The sequence below is a fragment of the Trematomus bernacchii genome, unplaced genomic scaffold (assembly GCF_902827165.1).
Source record: "Trematomus bernacchii unplaced genomic scaffold, fTreBer1.1, whole genome shotgun sequence".
NCBI lineage: Eukaryota > Metazoa > Chordata > Actinopteri > Perciformes > Nototheniidae > Trematomus > Trematomus bernacchii.
This window is the reverse complement of record NW_022987739.1, coordinates 11,086,363-11,105,522: the sequence shown is the minus strand read 5'-3', so window position 1 is coordinate 11,105,522 and position 19,160 is coordinate 11,086,363. Positions and strand designations below refer to the sequence as shown.

Sequence of the window (19,160 nt, the reverse complement as noted above, 5' to 3'; positions counted from 1 at the left end):
TGTTCCCAGAGGAAGAATCAGACTCATTTACAGTAATAACAATATAAGGGATGTTCCTGGAAATCTTTTGCAATCCTCTCTTTCAAATCCGTCATCAGTGAAGAAATGTTCCCAGACTCTTTGACATGCCCCGATGAATCACATGAAGTCATGTTGTGATGTTTTTGTTGTACTAAACAAAAGGGACCCTCTTGAAAAAGAGATGGTGCATCTCAAGGGGTTTATCCCAATAAATACATTTCTATATATACTAACAACAATCACTTTTTTAACTTTTTTGATTGAAAAAGTCTGCAGATAAAAAAAAGAGGAACACTCAGCACAGCCATATTAATGTCTATTTAGCCATTTGTAATGATAAGTAGAAATGTTTTTTTTATCAACTCTGAGGTGCATTCTAACTTGTCAAATGCAGTGTGATTAGTTTTTACTGGAGATTCACTGGTCTATTCTATAGAAAATTACTTACAAATAGAAATAGGACTCTTTTTTTACTATCAAGTAAGACTATGAGGTAAATGCAGGACACACTGTAAGTGATGCTCAGCATAAAGGAAAATAGCATCCAAATTACAACAAAGGAATGTTTACCACATGTCTTATCTTATATTAGGGAGCTTTTTCTGATATGTGTGCACCTGCCTGTCAGCAGCTACCAATAAGGCCCCCCTCACAGGATCTATTATTTGTGACCATGTAAATTGGATATACATCACTGTAAAACATTTGAAACACAGACTCAAATCAGCAATTAATGTGTTTTCTTGTTGGCAAAGATTCTAAATACGGACTTGGGTCACAAAGCAGTTTACCAGAATAATGGAGTCATCATTTCTACAAATATTTTTTTTTTAAATGTGCGTTTATAATAAACAAACCGACTACAAATTAGAGTCAAGTTACACTTTAGGCCAGTAAAATGACATGCCGTTAAAAGTTTTACAAGACTGAACTTCGATCCTTATACATCCAAATAATGTGTGAACTTTGTTTTCCTTTTTTTTTGGTTACCCTTTGTTTACAATTGGATCATAAATTGTGACTTTAAGACATGAAATGCAATAAAGCTTTGAAGATAAATAATTTGAAATGGTGTTTAATGGTTATATAAAACGTTAAAACGTTTTTTATGGTGTATTAGACAGAGGCATGTGTGAGTGAAAACACAGGTCATAAGAGTAAAACTCGTAAAAAGACATCTGGAATACCACTTCAAACTGTGTTAAGTGAATGTGATGTATACAGTAAATTAGTCGCTAAGACTTGTGGTATTTATATCTTCCACTGTGTTGGTGTAGACTGACTATCATCAGAGTTATGTTATTTCAGATGTTATAAACTGGTGAGTGTGTGTTATGCAGTTTTATGAAAGCAGATGAGATATTGTGTCATTTGTCTTTTTTGGTCCATTCTTCCTTTATTCTCTGTAGCCTATAACCTACTAATAATAAAACATTGTTTTACAAAGGTTGTCTTTCATAGGTTTTTGTGTTTTTTGCACCTTCCAGTGGTTGAAAGCTGAATTTCATACTTCTCTTAAGCAAGGAAGTAACTTGTTTTTATCTGGTTTCTGCACAGTTTTATGAAGAGTTATTTTAAAGAGCCTCTGATTGTGTCTCTCACCTGGGGCAATAAACTGACACAGAGATAAGCACGCTCTTTTGAACTCTTTTCAAGCCTTGTAAAATAATCTTTATTAACAGCAAACCTAGATATGGGTAGGTTTGTTGAGTACGTGTCTGTTATAAACGCCTAGAGAAACCCTTGCTTAAGGTGGATACTTTTTAAGTATAAGGTAGGAAACTGTACTTGAAGAAACAATATGTGTGAAATATTGCACTTAATTAATACAGTATTTTGAGGGAAAATAAAACTAAAAACTAAAGTATCAATAAAATAGGAAAACCCAACTGGCAAATATCCCTGTCAAAATACAATGATTCTCATCAGAAAGATCATACATTTGGTCAAATAGAGGAAGGATTAATCAAATACAGTATGATAAGAAAGGCTTAAAAGAAAGTAATTAAGGAACAATGGTGCTAATATGCTTTACATATGTTCTTCCTGTTATTATTCCAAATATTTTGATGCAAACACGATGAAAGATGAGATAATGTTGGTATGGTCAGTGACTGGAAATAAATAAATAGGGTATGGTCATGTGTTTTAAGCATGTTAGGGGGCAAAATAAGGTGAAATGCATTGGGTCAAAGTCCTCTGACTGAGTGGAACTTCAGATCTGTGAAGCATCTTATCGTGAGCCATCAACTGATTAGGTAACACTCAATGTAATAATATCAGTTTTTATTTGAAATAGACCGAATACCAGAAATACATTTGTCAAGACCATCAATGAGACAGATGGCATGATCTAAAGACGTGTGTGTGTGTGTGTGTGTGTGTGTGTGTGTGTGTGTGTGTGTGTGTGTGTGTGTGTGTGTGCGTGCGTGTGTGTGTGTGTGTGTGTGTGTGTGTGTGTGTGTGTGTGTGTGTCTGTCTGTGCGTTTGTGCGTGTGTGCGTGTGTGTGTGTGTGTGTGTGTGTGTGTGTGTGTCTGCGTGTGTGTTTGTGTGTTTGTGTGTGTGTGTGTGCGTGTGTGTGTGTGGTGTGTGTGTGTGTGTGTGTGTGTGTGTCTGTGTCTGTGTGTGTGTGTCTGTGTCTGTGTGTGTGTGTGTGTGTGTGTGTGTGCGTGTGTGTGTGTGTGTGTGGTGTGTGTGTGTGTGCGTGTGTGTGTGTGCGTGTGTGTGTGTGTGTGTGTGTGTGTGTGTGTGTGTGTGTGTGTGTGTGTGTGTGTGTGTGTGTGTGTGTGTGTGTGTCACAGTCACAGACATGATGATGAGGGCATGTCTGGGGGCCCACATCTGTCGACATTTTCCATCTGCCAGTCTGACTCTGGTTGCGTTTAATCAACCCCTGACAAAAACCACAACTGCCTTTTCTGGGAAGCCAAATAAGCAGAGGCAAATATTGTTTCTGAAAATTCGTAGCATTTTTTTGATAGGCTACGGTAATGTGATGCATGGATTTATTAGGGGTCAGAGCAACGAAGGAAGATCATAAAGAACTGATGTTATTGTAGGCCTGCACTCAGTAGGATGTAGTATATTTGAAATGGTCGAAACTTCCTGGCACATTGCATCGCTCTATTATGGCATCCCAATATGATCATAAGAAATACACCAAGAAGTAGGCTACTATTTAGCTGCCACCCTCAACAATCTTGCACAAAGTTCAGTTAGTAGTATTCCTAATTAATAAAGTAGGCCATAAACTTAAAAGAGAACAAAGTATTTCCATTATAAAATATTAGATAAATGAATGGAAACACTGATAAAACAGCTGATTGAAGGATTAGTTGATCGTGGATGATGTGATATGTTTTTTAGCTCTTCAAGGTTCAAGGTTCAAGGTTCTTTATTGTCAATCTGACATAGCTACAGAGTAATTATGCAGTTGAAAATCTTATGTCACAGGCTTCTCCAACAATGCAACATAATAACATAACATAATAACAATAAGAGCATGAGCAATACAAAAATAATAATAGTTATAAAAATGAAATAAAGTTATGATGTGGAATAGTGCAGTATGAGTCTATATACAAGTTATTGGAATGATATATATATATTAGGTATTAGATACATACTACTGAGTAGCAGATGAATGTTTGATGTTGTTTCAACAGTTCAATTTTTTAACAGTCTCACTGCCCGCGGGAAGAAACTGTCTTCAAAAAGGACCACTGTAATCTACTGCTCTAAACTCCCAGCCAGATGGTGGCAGTCTTACGCACACCATTCAGATTGCATGCCGCCAGTGAAGTAAGGAAATGGCAGAAGAAGAAGCCGGAACCTAAGTCGTTTTTAGAACAAATGTTTCCGGACGACGTTATTTTGAGTGAAAACTCGTGGACAATTTGGTGTATTCGCGCTCTAAAAACATCATTCACTTCTTCGGCTTTATCGTTTAAAGCACAATGGCTGCCACAGGTCAGTGTTAGATGTATATTATATATTTACATAGATGTATAACTTAAGTAGTTTAGTCTGCCAAGCTAATGGATGTAGCTAATTGTAACAACATTGTTTAACATAGTCGTGCTAACCTTAAGGTTAGCCTAAAGCTAACAAAACAGACATTTAATAAATGTAATATGTCTAATTCCCATCCAACGAGTAACCTTTTTGCATATAGGGGTTACTTTATATCTGCATTGTTACACGTCAACAAGCTGTGCTAACTTTGCTATAATGTACAACTTGGTGCAATCGTTGATAAAAAAAATAAAATAATTTTCGCAGTATAAATATTGAGCAAAACTCCAAGTGCGTATGTTGTATTAGGAATTAACGAAGAGCCATTCAACGTCACATCGTTTTAAATTCACTTAACATATCGCCTTTCTTACAGATGTTATTGTCTTGTTATTGGACATTTACGTGTGCGTGTAGCTTGAGTTAGCACTTAATAACTTCGATCACTAATACACTTTAATTACTGATCTTCACACAGGCCCTAATAAGGACAACATCAGAGCTGGGTGCAAGAAATGTGGATATCGTAAGTAAAGCTTTTACACACAAATTCCATTATACAATACAAAAAGCTTTTGTGTGAATATTGTAGTAGTTTTATTCAGTCCAGGTAAATGTGCAATAGGCTTGTTAGAGTCAAAGTAGAGTTATATTCACTAATTCATTTGTTCCTGTTGCAGTGTCACATTTAATAAGTGGACATTTTTAAACGACAGCTAAATATACATCTTTTTAGATTAGCTTTTTATTAGCAACCCCCCACTTTAAATGTTATTTTAGTCTTTATTATTTACCTACCTTTATATTGTTTTATATATTGTATAGGTTTTAATCTTTTCATTTGTATTTCTGTTGTATACCTATATGTTCACTTTGTTTTATATAATATTTTATATTGTTGCATCGACTCAGTTGTCTTGTGTCTTATCTGTCTGAGAGAAACCATTATGTATTTTTTATTTTTTTATTATCAGAACATTTTATAATTAAAAGTACCTCCTTGTGTCTATTAACCTGATAACATGTTATATTTTGCTGCATGTGCCTTTTAAAGTTGTTAACAAATAATCTGAGGGGAACTTCTTGTTTGTTTTGAACTTGTGATGAGTCATTTTGTAAAGCACTTTGAGCTGCACGTGTTGTATGAAAGGTGCTATATAAATAAAGCTTTATTATTATAAAATATAAGCAATACAATAATCCTGATGTTATTTTCATGGTTCTTCATCTATTCTCTCTTGCATGCATTTTTCAGCGGGCCATTTGACTTTTGAATGCCGAAACTTTGTCAGAGTCGACCCCCAGAAAGACATTGTTCTGGATGTGAGCAGCACCAGCAGCGAAGAGGAGAGTGAAGACGATGTTCCTGTTCAGCGCACTGAGAAGCTTGGGCGCAGCAAAGGTACCAATCTAGGTTTTTCACACAGTCGGTTATGTAATAAAAAAACGACAATACTATGAATTTGATTGTATCTATGTCTTTAAGAAACTATGGGAAAGAGTAAAACCAATATGCAGTCTTACACAAAGGTGTTCTTGGGGCTTGATGTATAAAGTTTAGGGATGCTCCGATCGCCAATTTTGGGGCCGATCGCCGGAATCAGTATCGGCCGATCGCCGGAATCAGTATCGGCCGATCCGATCGAGTGGGTGGGGGGGGGGGCTATGGGGATCCATTTAAAGTGATGTTTAAAACTCAGTTAATGGGGCTCATTCACTGGCGCTTCCACAAACAACAACCAACATAATTATTACATTGAAATTAAGTACATTATTCAAGTTTACATTAACTTTGGATAATAACACGGGAGAAATTAGCGGAAGCGCTCTCTTTTCCTCTCCCCCTCTCTCCTGACAGCCTGTCAGTATCGTCTCATGCAGCTCACTGATCCAGTAATGAGTGACACGACAGTGAAGAATAAACATGTATAACTAGTTTAGCTTGTTCCAGAGGTAGATAAAATAGCTAAGTGTGTTAGCGCTAACTCTTAGTGTATGTTTTGCTATGCTCACCGGTCTCCGTCACAGCGGGTGGAGCTGCAGGATTTCTGCTTCACACACGTTGCATACCGCTATTTTATTGTCATTTTCGGACACCTTAAAATACTGCCAGACCGGTGAAGCCATTTTGGCGAGCTTGTTTTGCAGAGAAAAGTGTCATGTAATTTACGTCATATGATCGGCTCTCCTGATCGGCCTTTATAGAGAGCACCGATCGATCGGCAGAGAGTGAATATCGGTCGATCGATCGGAGCATCCCTAATAAACATCAGTGGGTATGGGATACTGGGTCTTCTGCTTACTTATCATATTGATTTTGGTGACAGTACGTGAATGAGTTGAAGTGGTTAAAGTCTCAATCTTGGTATGATTAGATCATTTCCCCAGATTTTCCAGATGTCTTGCACGCCTTTATGAAAAGCTTTTATTCCAGTAGAAATTGCATTAACCATTTTGTCTCCAAATGTGTGTAGGTTCCCATGATGACAGCAAAGATGGTAGAAAAGCAAGACACAAACTGAAGAAGAGCAGCGACCGAAAGTCAAGAAAGAGGTAACTTTGAATGTCCACACTGACCCTAAAAATCACTGTTAAATACTTGTTTGGTTTGTTGTTGTTGATTGTTGTAGAGTAGGCCATCAGACTTTGAAGCTATTTTAACTTTTATAAAGTCTGCATTCATTTACCTCTTTTTTTCTTTCTGGTGATGAGTTGTGTATTTATGCATCAGTGAAATAAGCCATCAATAAGATGTCATTTTTAACACTGTTCAGAAATCTGAGATGCTTTCATACTAATTGCTCATTTTCATTAGTTAACATTGTCATTTTTTATACTTTTCCACAAGATCAAACTCTTCGAGTGATGACGCAACAAAGAAAAAGAAGAAACGCAGTACTTCCTACTCCTCATCTGATGAAGAGCAAAGTGGAAAGAAAAAGAAAGTGAAAAGCCAGAAGAAGAAAAGCAAGAAGAGCAAAAAGGAACATGGGAAAAGTAAAAAGAAACAGAAGAAGAGGAAAGAAGCATCATCCTCCTCTTCTTCTTCTAGTGAATCCTCTGACACTGACTGAGGCAGCTGAACTGTGCGGTGTCTGGAGGTTCAGCTAAAAAGTTCTTCAGTCCACAAAAAGGGTTCTTTGCTGACATTTTGTAAATGCACCTAATCTTGTTAAATACAGTGGCAAGTATTTAAATGATTAGTTAGAGACTGGAATTGTTTTGGGTTCTCTGAAGCATTTTGGAGAACATGTAGAAACCCAAAGGACCATGTTTTTATACAGTGTTTCCTTGTCCTTCCTCTGTCAGACTTCATTGACAGTGACAAGCGTTAAAAGAAATCTTAAAGCAACACACTGTACAGTCTTCTGTGATTTATATTACTGAACATTTTTGGTTATCAAGTCCTATTAAGAGGAAAATGCTGGGATACCTTTAGTAAAAACTTTCTGGATGATGTCCTTTAGTTTTCTTTTCTGTTACACACTTTTTTGCTTTTGGAAATTGTACCAAAACATTTTTAAAGTCAGGTGTGAATGCCAAACCTGATTTGACATGATTCAAATGGCTATGGGTAAAAATGACGTGAACTCAGTTTAAACAATAATCATTCAATTCATTTTTTTGTCACCAGCAGTTGAATCCCTGCCCAACATCACAGATGAAAAATAGTTTTATTTGTCTAGTGTATAATTGCTGAAAAGTTCATTACTGTACGTTTTCTTCGGTGACTGCATAGAACAATAAAACTCTTGGAAGTTGTTGGTTGTAAAAATAATGACTTCCAAAGTTATTTCCAAAAACATTGATGTGTGTGGACTTTGGGAACTGTCCTTAACTGAACTTTTTTTATGCAGCTTTATTTCCTGTAAAACAATGACAAATGTGGTTCTCCCTATTAAGTGTATTTCTTTTTTGTAATAAAAATATATATGGTTGTATCTCTACCGTTATTAACGGTAAATTATTATTATTATTATTATTAAACTATATAGTTACATTTCGCCATCGTCCATGGTTAAGGAGCAGATCGAGTTCTTATTTCCTGCAGAGGGCAGCAACATACCTTCTATTGGGAAGAAGGACAATGATCAAAAATAATCATTATACTGTAAAACACGGGAAAAAAACTGTTGTGGCTTTGTACATTTAACATATATTTCAGCATTTTATAATTTAATGACTACAAAATGATGTCAGTTATTTATCACAACTCATTCAGCTCATTTAATACAGTTCTTCAAGAAAGGAGATACACTGGAATTTAAACGGCAGAAAATGTCTAAGCTAGTCTTTTAACTTATTTTCTAATGTTATACAAAAGAATATTGTCTGACAGAAAACCCCACAATAACTCACAGCAAGCATCTCTCTTTACTCCACCTAGTGGTCATGGTGTTAATATTCAGAGACTGAATCCTACATTACTTACTGATTTCCCCCGATCTTTATGAAAACACAGAAGCTGCTGATGGTGGCTATGGCACCTTAAATCTCACTTACAGTAAATGTTGGGGGAGGGGGATGTTTGATGAGAACCGCCTGTTATAAGTAGCCTATAACTTCACGTGAGATCCGAACCAAGTATGCTTTATAGCCTGTATAACATATTTCCCTACCCACACAGATATGTAAAAAAGTCAACACGGACAGGCAGGTGCAGGTAACCCTTATGAGTCATCAATTTACATTAATTATTGCTTCCCTCCAGGCTCTCAGTATCACCGCAAAGACATGAAACTGCATAAAGAGCCACATATATTACAAACCAAGAATCTTTGGAAGCCGTTGTGTTTGATTCAATCGTGGCTGTGTAACAGATGTTTATACCCTCGCCATTAATTTAATGGGAAGAGGATATCTGTTTAAACATCTGCAACAAACTGAAAGCTACGTGCATGCTTGCTTATCAGAGCCTGGAATTATGACAGAAATATGTCCCGCTCCTTTATCCTTTTGAGGTCCAGAGGGCAGATTCATCAAATACACATCAAAACTAAACTGCTCCTGACAGCTTAGGTAGGGAACGATTCTGGGAATTGGGACAGTGCGATTTCTGATTCCTGTTGTAGAGGATGGCATTTATTACACACCTCAAGCCCATGTTTTCACTCACGTTTGGAAAGGAAGGAAAACCTCCACAGGAATCTGGAGAGAATCTCATTAGGTTGCATCTACAGACATAAACCTCTTCTATAAAGCATGTTACAAAGAAACAAACAGTGAGATCACACAGCAATCCAGAGCAATTATTAGTAAGCACCAAAGGTACATTTAAATCAGGCATAACAATAAAACAAGAGGATCACTAGGCCTATAATAAAAAGGCCTAAAGCTAGAAATACCAGTACAATTATGCACCTATTGTTCAACACATTAATGCTTCGTATGCTTATGAATACAGCTGATGAAGGCTTTAGTGAAGTGTTACAAAAGAAACTTGGAGATAGAGAAACTTCATAATTGCCCAGATGGTAAGAGGACAACACAATACAGAGGAGCAAATGAAGTCGAAGGAGTGCTGCCATGTGCAGCCACACTAACAAACCATATGCTGTTTGTGTAAAACAACAACTAGATTTCTCTCTTTTCATCACCTCATTGGCTTTTATTGGGCCTGTTGGGCTGTAGGAAAACGGCAAGTAAATGGGACTCCACTGAGCCATTTAAATTAAAATGAGATGGTCAATGTCATCTTCTAGAGAGTTTAACTGCAGGAGAACAGCAAGTCAGCCTCCATGTAAACATCTTTTAGGCACTGAATTCAAACTAAGTCGAAATCCTCTTCGAAAAATAGCTGACCAGAATGACCCCATTGGGGTAAATGATCTCCATTTGCATAAGGTGTTTTTTTTAATTTGTTTCTATAACTTTAGTTGCTCAGTTTCAGCATTCTATGTGCAGCCTGGTATCCTCTGTGCTGGTGTCTGTTTTTAACCTTTTCTGGGCATTTCAGCACACATGCTCTTTTTTTTCCAGCAACGCCCTGCTTCTCATTCACACACTTACATTCATTCAACCTGGGAGCGGCCCAGTACAACCACAGTCTCCTGCTGAAGCTCTGCTGGAGATACAGTTAAATGCTTGGCTCAATCGCACCTCAGTGGTATATCTGTTGGAGGATTCAGCCAGGGAATTCAAACCTGCAACCTTTTGGTTATGAGCCTGCTTCTCTTAACCTTAAGGCCACCACCTCTACACAGCCCTAACCCTAAGCATAACATCTTCCCAGAAATAAAATCAAAATCCCTTATGCTGCACTTTGGTGGGAACAACCCAAGCTGAGAGATGGCGCCGGTTTTGCGTCTGTAACCACTGTTGAAATATTATTTCAGAGGCAAGCCGTCCCCGCATCTTGGAGCACGGTGAGCAGAACACTTGAAAAACGCATTAGGGCCAAGGGGCAAGTTGGAGGCTATACATTTGCTACCAATTTAGTTCCTGCATCTTAGATTGTGTGCTTCTCTTCCTTTGCTGGCCCAGAAAGCAGGCCTAATGTCGTAAATGACCTCTAGGATAAATAGACAGCAGGCTACATGACCCCAGCCATCAGAATCGGAGGCTGTAATAAATACTGCATCGCTTTACAGGAAGCGTGTTCGACATTCTCACAAAACCTGCAGGGAAAGAAAAAGAGGGGGCGAACGGGGTGAGTCTCTGTTCACCGCTCTCTCTTTGGTCAGAACCTTTTTTCCTGAGGTCTGTTATTACCGGCCTGGGTTCCCATTTAGAGTGGAGCTTGTTCATATAAACCTTGAGGTTTTGAGGCATCGCTGGACTGACTGGGTGGCTTTCACCAGGGAATTAGCACAGGGTCGCATTGGATCACGATCAGTAGGCCCTCTACGGCTAACCTGTGTTGGACCAGGCTGCCTGTGGAGGTGGTGGTGGTGAGGACAAGTTTCCTGGCTCTGGAATATGGGTCAGTCAGAATCCAGGGTGTGTAGACCTCAATTCTGTAAATCATGGATCCTCCTGATGCTTTTCTACTTACTGTATCATTTCTAAATCATATTAATCACCATTTTCTCAAATGTGTGTCAAATATATTCAGTACATCCACATACTGTGCAATATGAAAACATTTGTTGAAGTCACTTATGACTTGACAAATTGCATTAATAGTGTACCAATATAATATGATTTTATACCTCAATTACATTCGGCAAGAAAGCACAGTGACGTAGATGATTTTGATGTCATTGATGTTTTCTTTAATTGCAAATTCTTCCTTAAAAATACACTTAAGGGATTAAGCTGAAAGAGATGGTGGCCTTTGAAACAGCTTTATGTACCATTAAATGTTTTTTTCTTAATTGCTTCTTTAAGCGCCACATAAACTTTCTGTTGAGCTCACACTTCTTTATTATGGTATTATAAGTTATGTACTGGGTCATCATTTTGGCAAAAAAGTTAAACCCAACGCCATATCGCACCCTGCTGTTTATTGTTGCCAGGAGCCAGGAATTTATTTTATAATGTTGCTAAATATATCCATGACTATAATGTGTATTGCAGTCTGAACTAAATGGATTTTATTTGATTTCTTTTCATGCAATGAATTTGTCTTCACCTTCCATCTTTCATGGCAGGTATTGTTTTCACCCTAGTATCATATTTAGAACACCATCAATTGTGGTGCAGGTGCACACCATCCATGGCAATCTTGCTACCTATAGTTGCACTCCTAAGCAGCTCAGCTCAGAAGACCCCAGTGTTGACTTTCTCCTTTTTCAGACCCAATCCACCTGTCCCACTGAGCTCCAGAAGGTGGCAGGATTGGCACTGCAGACAACGCAGCAGCAGAAAAAAAGAATTCCCACCCACCCAACAGCTTCAGCACCACAGCGCCTTTCCTCTCCACTCCTTGAATGACGATAGACTTTTTACATGTCCTTAACATCAGACACATGTGGCTTTTTCAAAGACAAACGACATGGTGTCATCTCTGTGCTGGGGAACATCTGCTCACTTTACTCTGGTTTTAGTGTTCTTTCCACTCCACATTTATTTGGAAAGTGTCGTGTGCCTTTGCTTTGTTCTGTGGGGGGTTGCTGTCCCTTTGTCTGAAAGAGACATCAAACAGGGCCAGAGGGGCACACGATGGTTGGAATATGAACAAAATTGTTATTTTTTGTCCTCTTACATCGTCCTCGCCTTGGCTCTCTTTTTATTGTTTTCTTTTGACGGAAAACTTAATCATAAGACAGAAGAAAAAAGATACTTGGACTTAATGACCTGGACATGTCATCACTTTTTTTGACAGATGTTTACAAATGTTTTCACAGTCTGTTGGTTGCTTCAAGAGATGGCACAGGTGTTTTGTGTTAACAGACACATACAATCTGTCAAAAAGGTTTTTTGTTTTAACTATAGATACATTATATATTTGTCCCAAGCATGTTATGGTATAGGTTTTTAGTTTCTGTTGTTGACAGTCAAGCTTAGTTATACTACTTACAATTTTGTTTGTAATACCTGTTCCTTCTTGGGTTACAAAAAATGAAAACAATTGACCTTTTTTTAATTGAATTGAAAGAGATCATTATATATTATATACATTATATACACAGTATATATGCATATTTTTAGGAGGTCAAGGGATCACATTAGGGTAAAAGAATGAAAATCCACAGAAAAATACCCTCTGGTGGTTTTGAATGTTAATTCCTAGCATTCAGCTGCTGAGGGGTAAATGAAGAAAGCAATAGTGAGGAAGAAATATACAAAAATAATCAATTTAGTCTTTATTGCCTTTTGAAAAGTCTACCTCACAAAACATTCAAACTCTTAATGATAGCAAATAATGCCTTTGCTGTGGCTAAGAGAAATATTCATAACAATGACCTGAAGGTAAAGGGCATTGCGATATGTATACCACGTGGAGCAGCGTTTTATGATCTGCTATACCGAATTGTTTCTTCTAAAGTATGGTATCTGACCCATAAGGTACTAAAAGTTCCCTAAGCAAAATGAACAGACGTCTGTAATTGTCTAGGTAGTAGGGTGCGTGTATGTGTTAGTAAGATTGCAAAAGAAAGAAAGAAGAAATGGCAATACAAGAAGGAGGAGGAAAGCCTATTAGACAGTGGGAGAAAACAAGTCCTGTGTGGGTGTGTTTCGTGTGTGCTTGCTTGCTAACGTTTTATTCAAAGGATCAATTATTAATTCAGGCCTGTGAAGAGCTATGCTTTCAATTCTGAACATCAATGTAGCTTAATATTCTGGCAATTAATTGTTATTAATTCTGGGCTTATCATCTTTTTCTCTCTTTGCAATATCACAGAAAGCAGCTCTTTAGGAACATCCTGGTGGTTCGCACAGAGAAGGCTGGTTTGTCCTCAACCTCAGGAGGCTTCTTCTATCAAACATGGCACCGTAAGAAAAGACCACTACTTTGAAGTCGTACGTCAGTCTTTATATGAGCTTAAGGGAAAACTAAAGCATACAGTGTTATTAATGCAAAGCATACATACATCCATACTGATCCATCACTGTGCCCAGACCTTCAGCTTACATCCACCCTGCACCACCTACAAGTTAAAAACTGAAGCTGATAAGAAAACAAGTCTATTACAAAATCCATTTTCTTTATGGTGCTTTCCATATGACCAAAAAGATGAAGTTTCACCAGTTGTCAGTCGAGAGACAAGTTGATATTGACGGTTTTATTGAACTTTAAACCAGCAATTGACAAAGCAATAGCTCAACAAAATTCACTTGCTAGCGGTTACGCAGCTTTCAATCACCAAAGTTGCTTTTGGGGAATTCCTCAGCAGAGGATCATCATCTGATACATAAAAAACTTCAGAACGAAGACTGCACCGAAGAGGGTTTTGTCATTCTGTTCAATCTGTAAATGAATAACTCTCATGACATTTGCATCACATACAGGTTGCAGTTATTTCAGGGGCTGTTCTTTTATAATCTGATGACCATGTCCATGCCCTCCAAAAGCAGCAAAAATAATAATAATATTGTTCTGTGATCTTACACAGCTAACATTAAGGTGTGGTTAGGTTTAGGGAACGATTAGGGTTTGAGTTAGAATATCAACTTGGTTTAAGTTGTGTAAATATCCTGTTTGGGGTTACAATTAATACTTAAATAATGTAAGGGGATGTTCATTATCACTGTTACAATAATAACCATGTGGTTAAGCTCAGGGAACACATGTGTTTATAGGAAGCAGTGTTGAAGGTTACACTACTTAAATGTGTTGAAAGTTGCAGCCATGTTCAGAAATCCAATCTTCTTTTCAACCTGGTGACCTGACAGTGCAGGATGCATTTAATCATACAATATTGAGACACTATTTTAAAGTTAAATAAACACTCACAATGGTTTTACCAGACTTATTTACTTAAGAAATAGCAAAGTTGCCATTCTGCGCCCACAAAGCTCCTTGGAAGCTTACTGTTTCTTGAAAGCTTTTACATACCCTTGATTGAGGCGTTTGATCACAGAAATAAGAAGCATGCCGACTGAATGCACTTGCATTCAATACTTGTGTGAAGTTTCTAATTGCCAGTGAATACCGCTCACCAACCTGTTTTTTAGGTCAAAGCTAGAGTATTGTCATTTTTCATTCATGACTTCAAACAAACCCGTTGTAAAATTGGTTAGAAGCATAGCCACAGAGACGGTGGTAACTAGAGATGTTTTCTCAGTAATTCCCTCCTGGATTTGGGTAAAACCACGCCTGCAGCGCATGGGAAAGGCAGTTCACAGCAACAGTGAGAAAGGGAAGAGGAAAGTGTGAGAGACAGAGATAATAAAGAGACTTGAAAGAAAAAAAACATGAAAGAGTGGAACGAGAGAACAGATGATAAAGGGTCAACGAGAGACTGAGTGAGTGTGGTAAAAGTGATGGAGAGATTCACTTTAAAACAGATAAAAACATCAAGACAACATTAATAATTTAGATTTTTTAATTTAATATCTGCAACAGCATTATTTAAAATATATAATCACTTTTGTTGCTTTTAAAGGTCACTTATTATGCAAAATCCACTTGTTCATGTCTTTTATACATCAACATGTGTCCCCTCTGTGTAAAGAGATTCTGAAAGTTTCAGAAAAAAATATTGGCTCACTTTTTTGTCCTGATCCATTTATATAAAAACCTGTCTGAAAATGAGCTGATCAGATCTTGATCACTTGGTGATGTCATAACGATTTTTTGGCTTGTGTACCCATTAGCCAATAACCAACCAAGGTAACCGTCTATATATATAATAAAACAATACTATGAAAACCCATTTAGTGTCTGATGCAAAGGATATGCTTGCATGATAGATGTATGAGGTGCTGAGCACTGTTTCACATAAGATAATACTTGACTCTTAAACACTATATGATACACAGATATCTATATATAACCAAAACATTTTTTCAACCCCTTTTAAAAGACTATGGTTTGTACTGAGAGTTAATAAAATCATCAACCTGTTTCCAAATGTGATTGATTCAGTTATAGTCCAGCAAGAGCTTTGACAGTTTTTTCTTCTAAGTGATTCGATACAGAATTGTAACTCTTTATGACTATCATGAAAACATGAAACATGTGACTTATTTATGTAAAGCTTTTACCGATTAAAAATATCCCCTTCCAGCTGCCAAGTGTCATGTTTTCTCTTCCACTGCGGTGATTAAAAAGAAAACCACTGTGAATTGAAAGTGAACCAAAGAACCTTCAAATTATTCAGCTCCTGACTTTTCCACTTCATGTGTCACCTGGGAAATAATAACACAAATATCAGATTACCAGAAGCACTGTGCGGAGAAGGAAACATATACAAACACCTCCTTAACTGACATTAATCTGAAATGACTCTTCGTGCTAATAACTAAGAAATTATTGCACTAACTTGGAAATGTGAGGGCTGAGATGTCCAGGTGCCAATTAAGTGCTGATGTGGGGAGAATGTGGGTGGACTTATTGCAAAAGGCTTCCTTCCATGTATGTGACCCACTTTGAGAAATGTTATTTATTAAACCATTGATGAAGCTTTGCGTCGGGATATTGCTCACCCTGCCAGTGTTCTTTTTTCATCAATGACCGCCTTGCTGCACATTATTCCGCCTGTTACACGGCTAAACACTAAGTAGGCATAATATTGATTTATAATGATTTTATTTATTTGAGATTATCTTATTGCTCTCGATAAGAGAAATATTCCGTTCCAATGCCTACAAATGGCGGGAACTGTCCATGTCTGTTCACACCTTCTTTTCCATTAACCTTTAACCACTGCCAGAGCCTCTTTTGACCTCTTTTGACCTCTTGCGCTCTTTTCTATCCTGTACTTGAGACAGTTTAGCAATCATGAACCCAAAGTGTTGTGCTCTCCACAAATATAATAATGAATATTCAAAAGGTATTCCACTGTGTTTTCTGATTTCCAGCAAAAAATAGCAGACCTCTGAAATGTATAAATTGATAAGAATCAGAATTGAGTATTTAACTTACCCATGTAATGGACAGGAAATACACTGGGAAATGACAGACCTCCGCCAATTCCAAATGCCCTATCTCGCATTGTAAAGTGAGAAATGATGTGTGTGTCCGCTCTGTGTTTCAGATCTGCTCCAAAGTTGAATGTATTCTGCCTTGGCTAATGGTCCAATCTTCTACTACGTTTCATGAAAATTCAGCCAGTACTATTGCCCGTCATCCTGCTAAATAAAAAAATAAAAAAGACCAAACCAAAATATAAAACTTCCTTGGAAGGTAATGAATTAGCATGACTTCATTCCTGCCATTCTGGGGAAATAAATTGGTCAAAGTTTTCTCAGTGATGACATTAGTATTTCTAAAATCCTGGCTACTGCTCTGCTGAATCATAGTTACAGAGTAACGGGGAGGATGAGAGCAATTTGTTAAATGGTTAAAAGGCAGAGGCAGTATGAGTCATTTAGGTAATTCCTGAAAGATGATTTTTTATTTATCCTTGTTAAGATTTTGAGTGACGCTGCTGTTCGGCGTGCTGGAGGGTGTATTTAAATAGTGTGCTACCAAATGTAAGACTTTCAATACTTTCAGCCATTAGGGGTAAGGGATTCAATGCACCATGTGTGTGTGTGTGTGTGTGTGTGTGTGTGTGTGTGTGTGTGTGTGTGTGTGTGTGTGTGTGTGTGTGTGTGTGTGTGTGTGTGTGTGTGTGTGTGTGTGCGTGTGTGTGTGTGTGTGTGTGTGTGTGTGTGTGTGTGTGTGTGTGTGTGTGTGTGTGCGCGTTTGCAGGGGGTATACTGTAGTTAAGGTCATTCATCAGTCGAGGGGTGGCCTGGTGCTGAAAGGGCCAGTGTTGAACTGCTTTGATTGATCTGTGCAGGAGATTGGCCATGGCCTGGAGAGGGGCATGTTGTTCCCTGCTCTGGCTATGGCCAATTATATCTATGGGGGTTGTGGGCAATGCAATAATTCAAAATACAGGCCGCTTTTCTATTCCTGGGAAAAAGTGAGACCTGCAAATCCAGCATAATTTTTGCTCCATGTCCGGTCATTTTTCATTTGATTATTGTTGACTGTTACGTAAGTAACCTGCTGCTTTTGGGATAACGAAGTGTTATGTCTTGATGGCTAGGGCCAAAAACATCATTTTTTGTAATTTCTCTTTTACATTTTACCATTTTGTAATATTCCCAAAAACCTTACGTGTTTCGCTGAAAATTGCCTTGCATCACAACTTAAATCTCTTTCACATAAACTACGGAAAATCTAAGAAAATCTCAGAAAATGTCATCTACGCTTATTATTAAATTATTTCATTGTTGCATTTTTTATTTATGAAGTCATTATGAAATAAAGTTTTGTTGTGCAATTATTTAAAAATGTTACAAAAGATAAATAAAGAAGATGACTCTGAACATACTCAGAATTATTTCATTAGGTTATATATGTTTTCCATTGTTCAGTTAAATTAGTTATCAACCAGCTTCAACTGTTCTGATAATATGTGACAGAAACAACAAATTGTACCTAATTGACACTAAAGTAAACTCAGGGGATTTAATTAAATGTTTTAACCAAAGTTATAACAATTAATTCTAGGAGGGTCATGAATGTCTGTACTAAATTAAATGGCATTGCTTTCAGGATTTTTAAAGATATCTTAGTCTCGACCAAAGTTGTGGACAAAATCACGAACATTGCCACCATGAGAGCGTCATATGCCACTAACAAGTGTGAAAAGAGCAACATTAATACCATCTGCCGTATCCCTGTAATGTTCATTCAGTGGATTTGAAAGTGGGCACCTTGACTTTGAAATTGAAGGTGTTCAAAGTCCACATTCTTTCCCAACTGCATTTAAATTTCCCGTGCTTTGTTTTTATGCGAGGCAGCTGTTGTTTATGTCATGTCTGATTAACAATATGAGCCGACGTAATTCTCCATCTCTATTCTGGTCTTGTCCCCATAAAATCAGTAACTGCATCACAGTACAAGAAAGCGTGAGAAATGGGAGAAAAGGGGGGGAGGCAAGGTTGAATAATAGGAATCGGGTAATGGATGGCTGCTGCGCGCGTGCATGTGTGTGTGTGTGTGTGTGTGTGTGTGTGTGTGTGTGTGTGTGTGTTTGTCTGCAAAACCTGGTTGCCTTTCGCCCTGCTGTGCTGACATTGTGCTGGATGACTGAGCAGGAGGGCCACTGCCAGAATGGACACACTCCTACACACTCTATTCTTCCTCAGTTTGATGTTTGCCCTTTTGGCCATACACCGGATGACGAAAAAAGTAAAACAACAACACAGTAACTGAATTATATTTTGAATGGAGGTTGATCTAAAAGCAGAATATATTGTTGATTTATCTTTTGAAACGTCAGTGTTTTGAGAAGGTCACAGTAATTGGACACCAAAGCAGTCAACCTTGAGATTTTTCCTTTTTCCTTACTTCCCAAAATCAATTTTAACAATTTTAAATTGATGATGTCACTATTTTGACCACAGCAACAGTTTGATTTTCAGGAGTCATGATGCCAACCCATACTTTAAAGATAATTATGTACTCAGCAAGGGACACTTAAATCAAAAGATAAAGCAGGTTCCCTTTGGACTCGCAGTTTGATGGATTGAAGTAGATTTCAAAGTGGTTTGTTGATGGAATCATTTCCCTTTGCCG

General features: G+C 37.7%; 1 protein-coding gene across 1 annotated transcript; it reads left to right on the top strand.

Moving 5' to 3' along the window:
* The first annotated feature begins 3,797 nt into the window (after positions 1-3,797).
* Positions 3,798-7,983, top strand: srek1ip1 (SREK1-interacting protein 1). Its single transcript, XM_034147923.1, has 5 exons — positions 3,798-3,991; positions 4,515-4,562; positions 5,292-5,438; positions 6,511-6,589; positions 6,885-7,983. The coding sequence occupies exons 1-5, from the start codon at positions 3,979-3,981 to the stop codon at positions 7,108-7,110; spliced, it is 513 nt and encodes a 170-aa protein (XP_034003814.1). The 5' UTR covers positions 3,798-3,978; the 3' UTR covers positions 7,111-7,983.
* Positions 7,984-19,160: the final 11,177 nt, after the last annotated feature.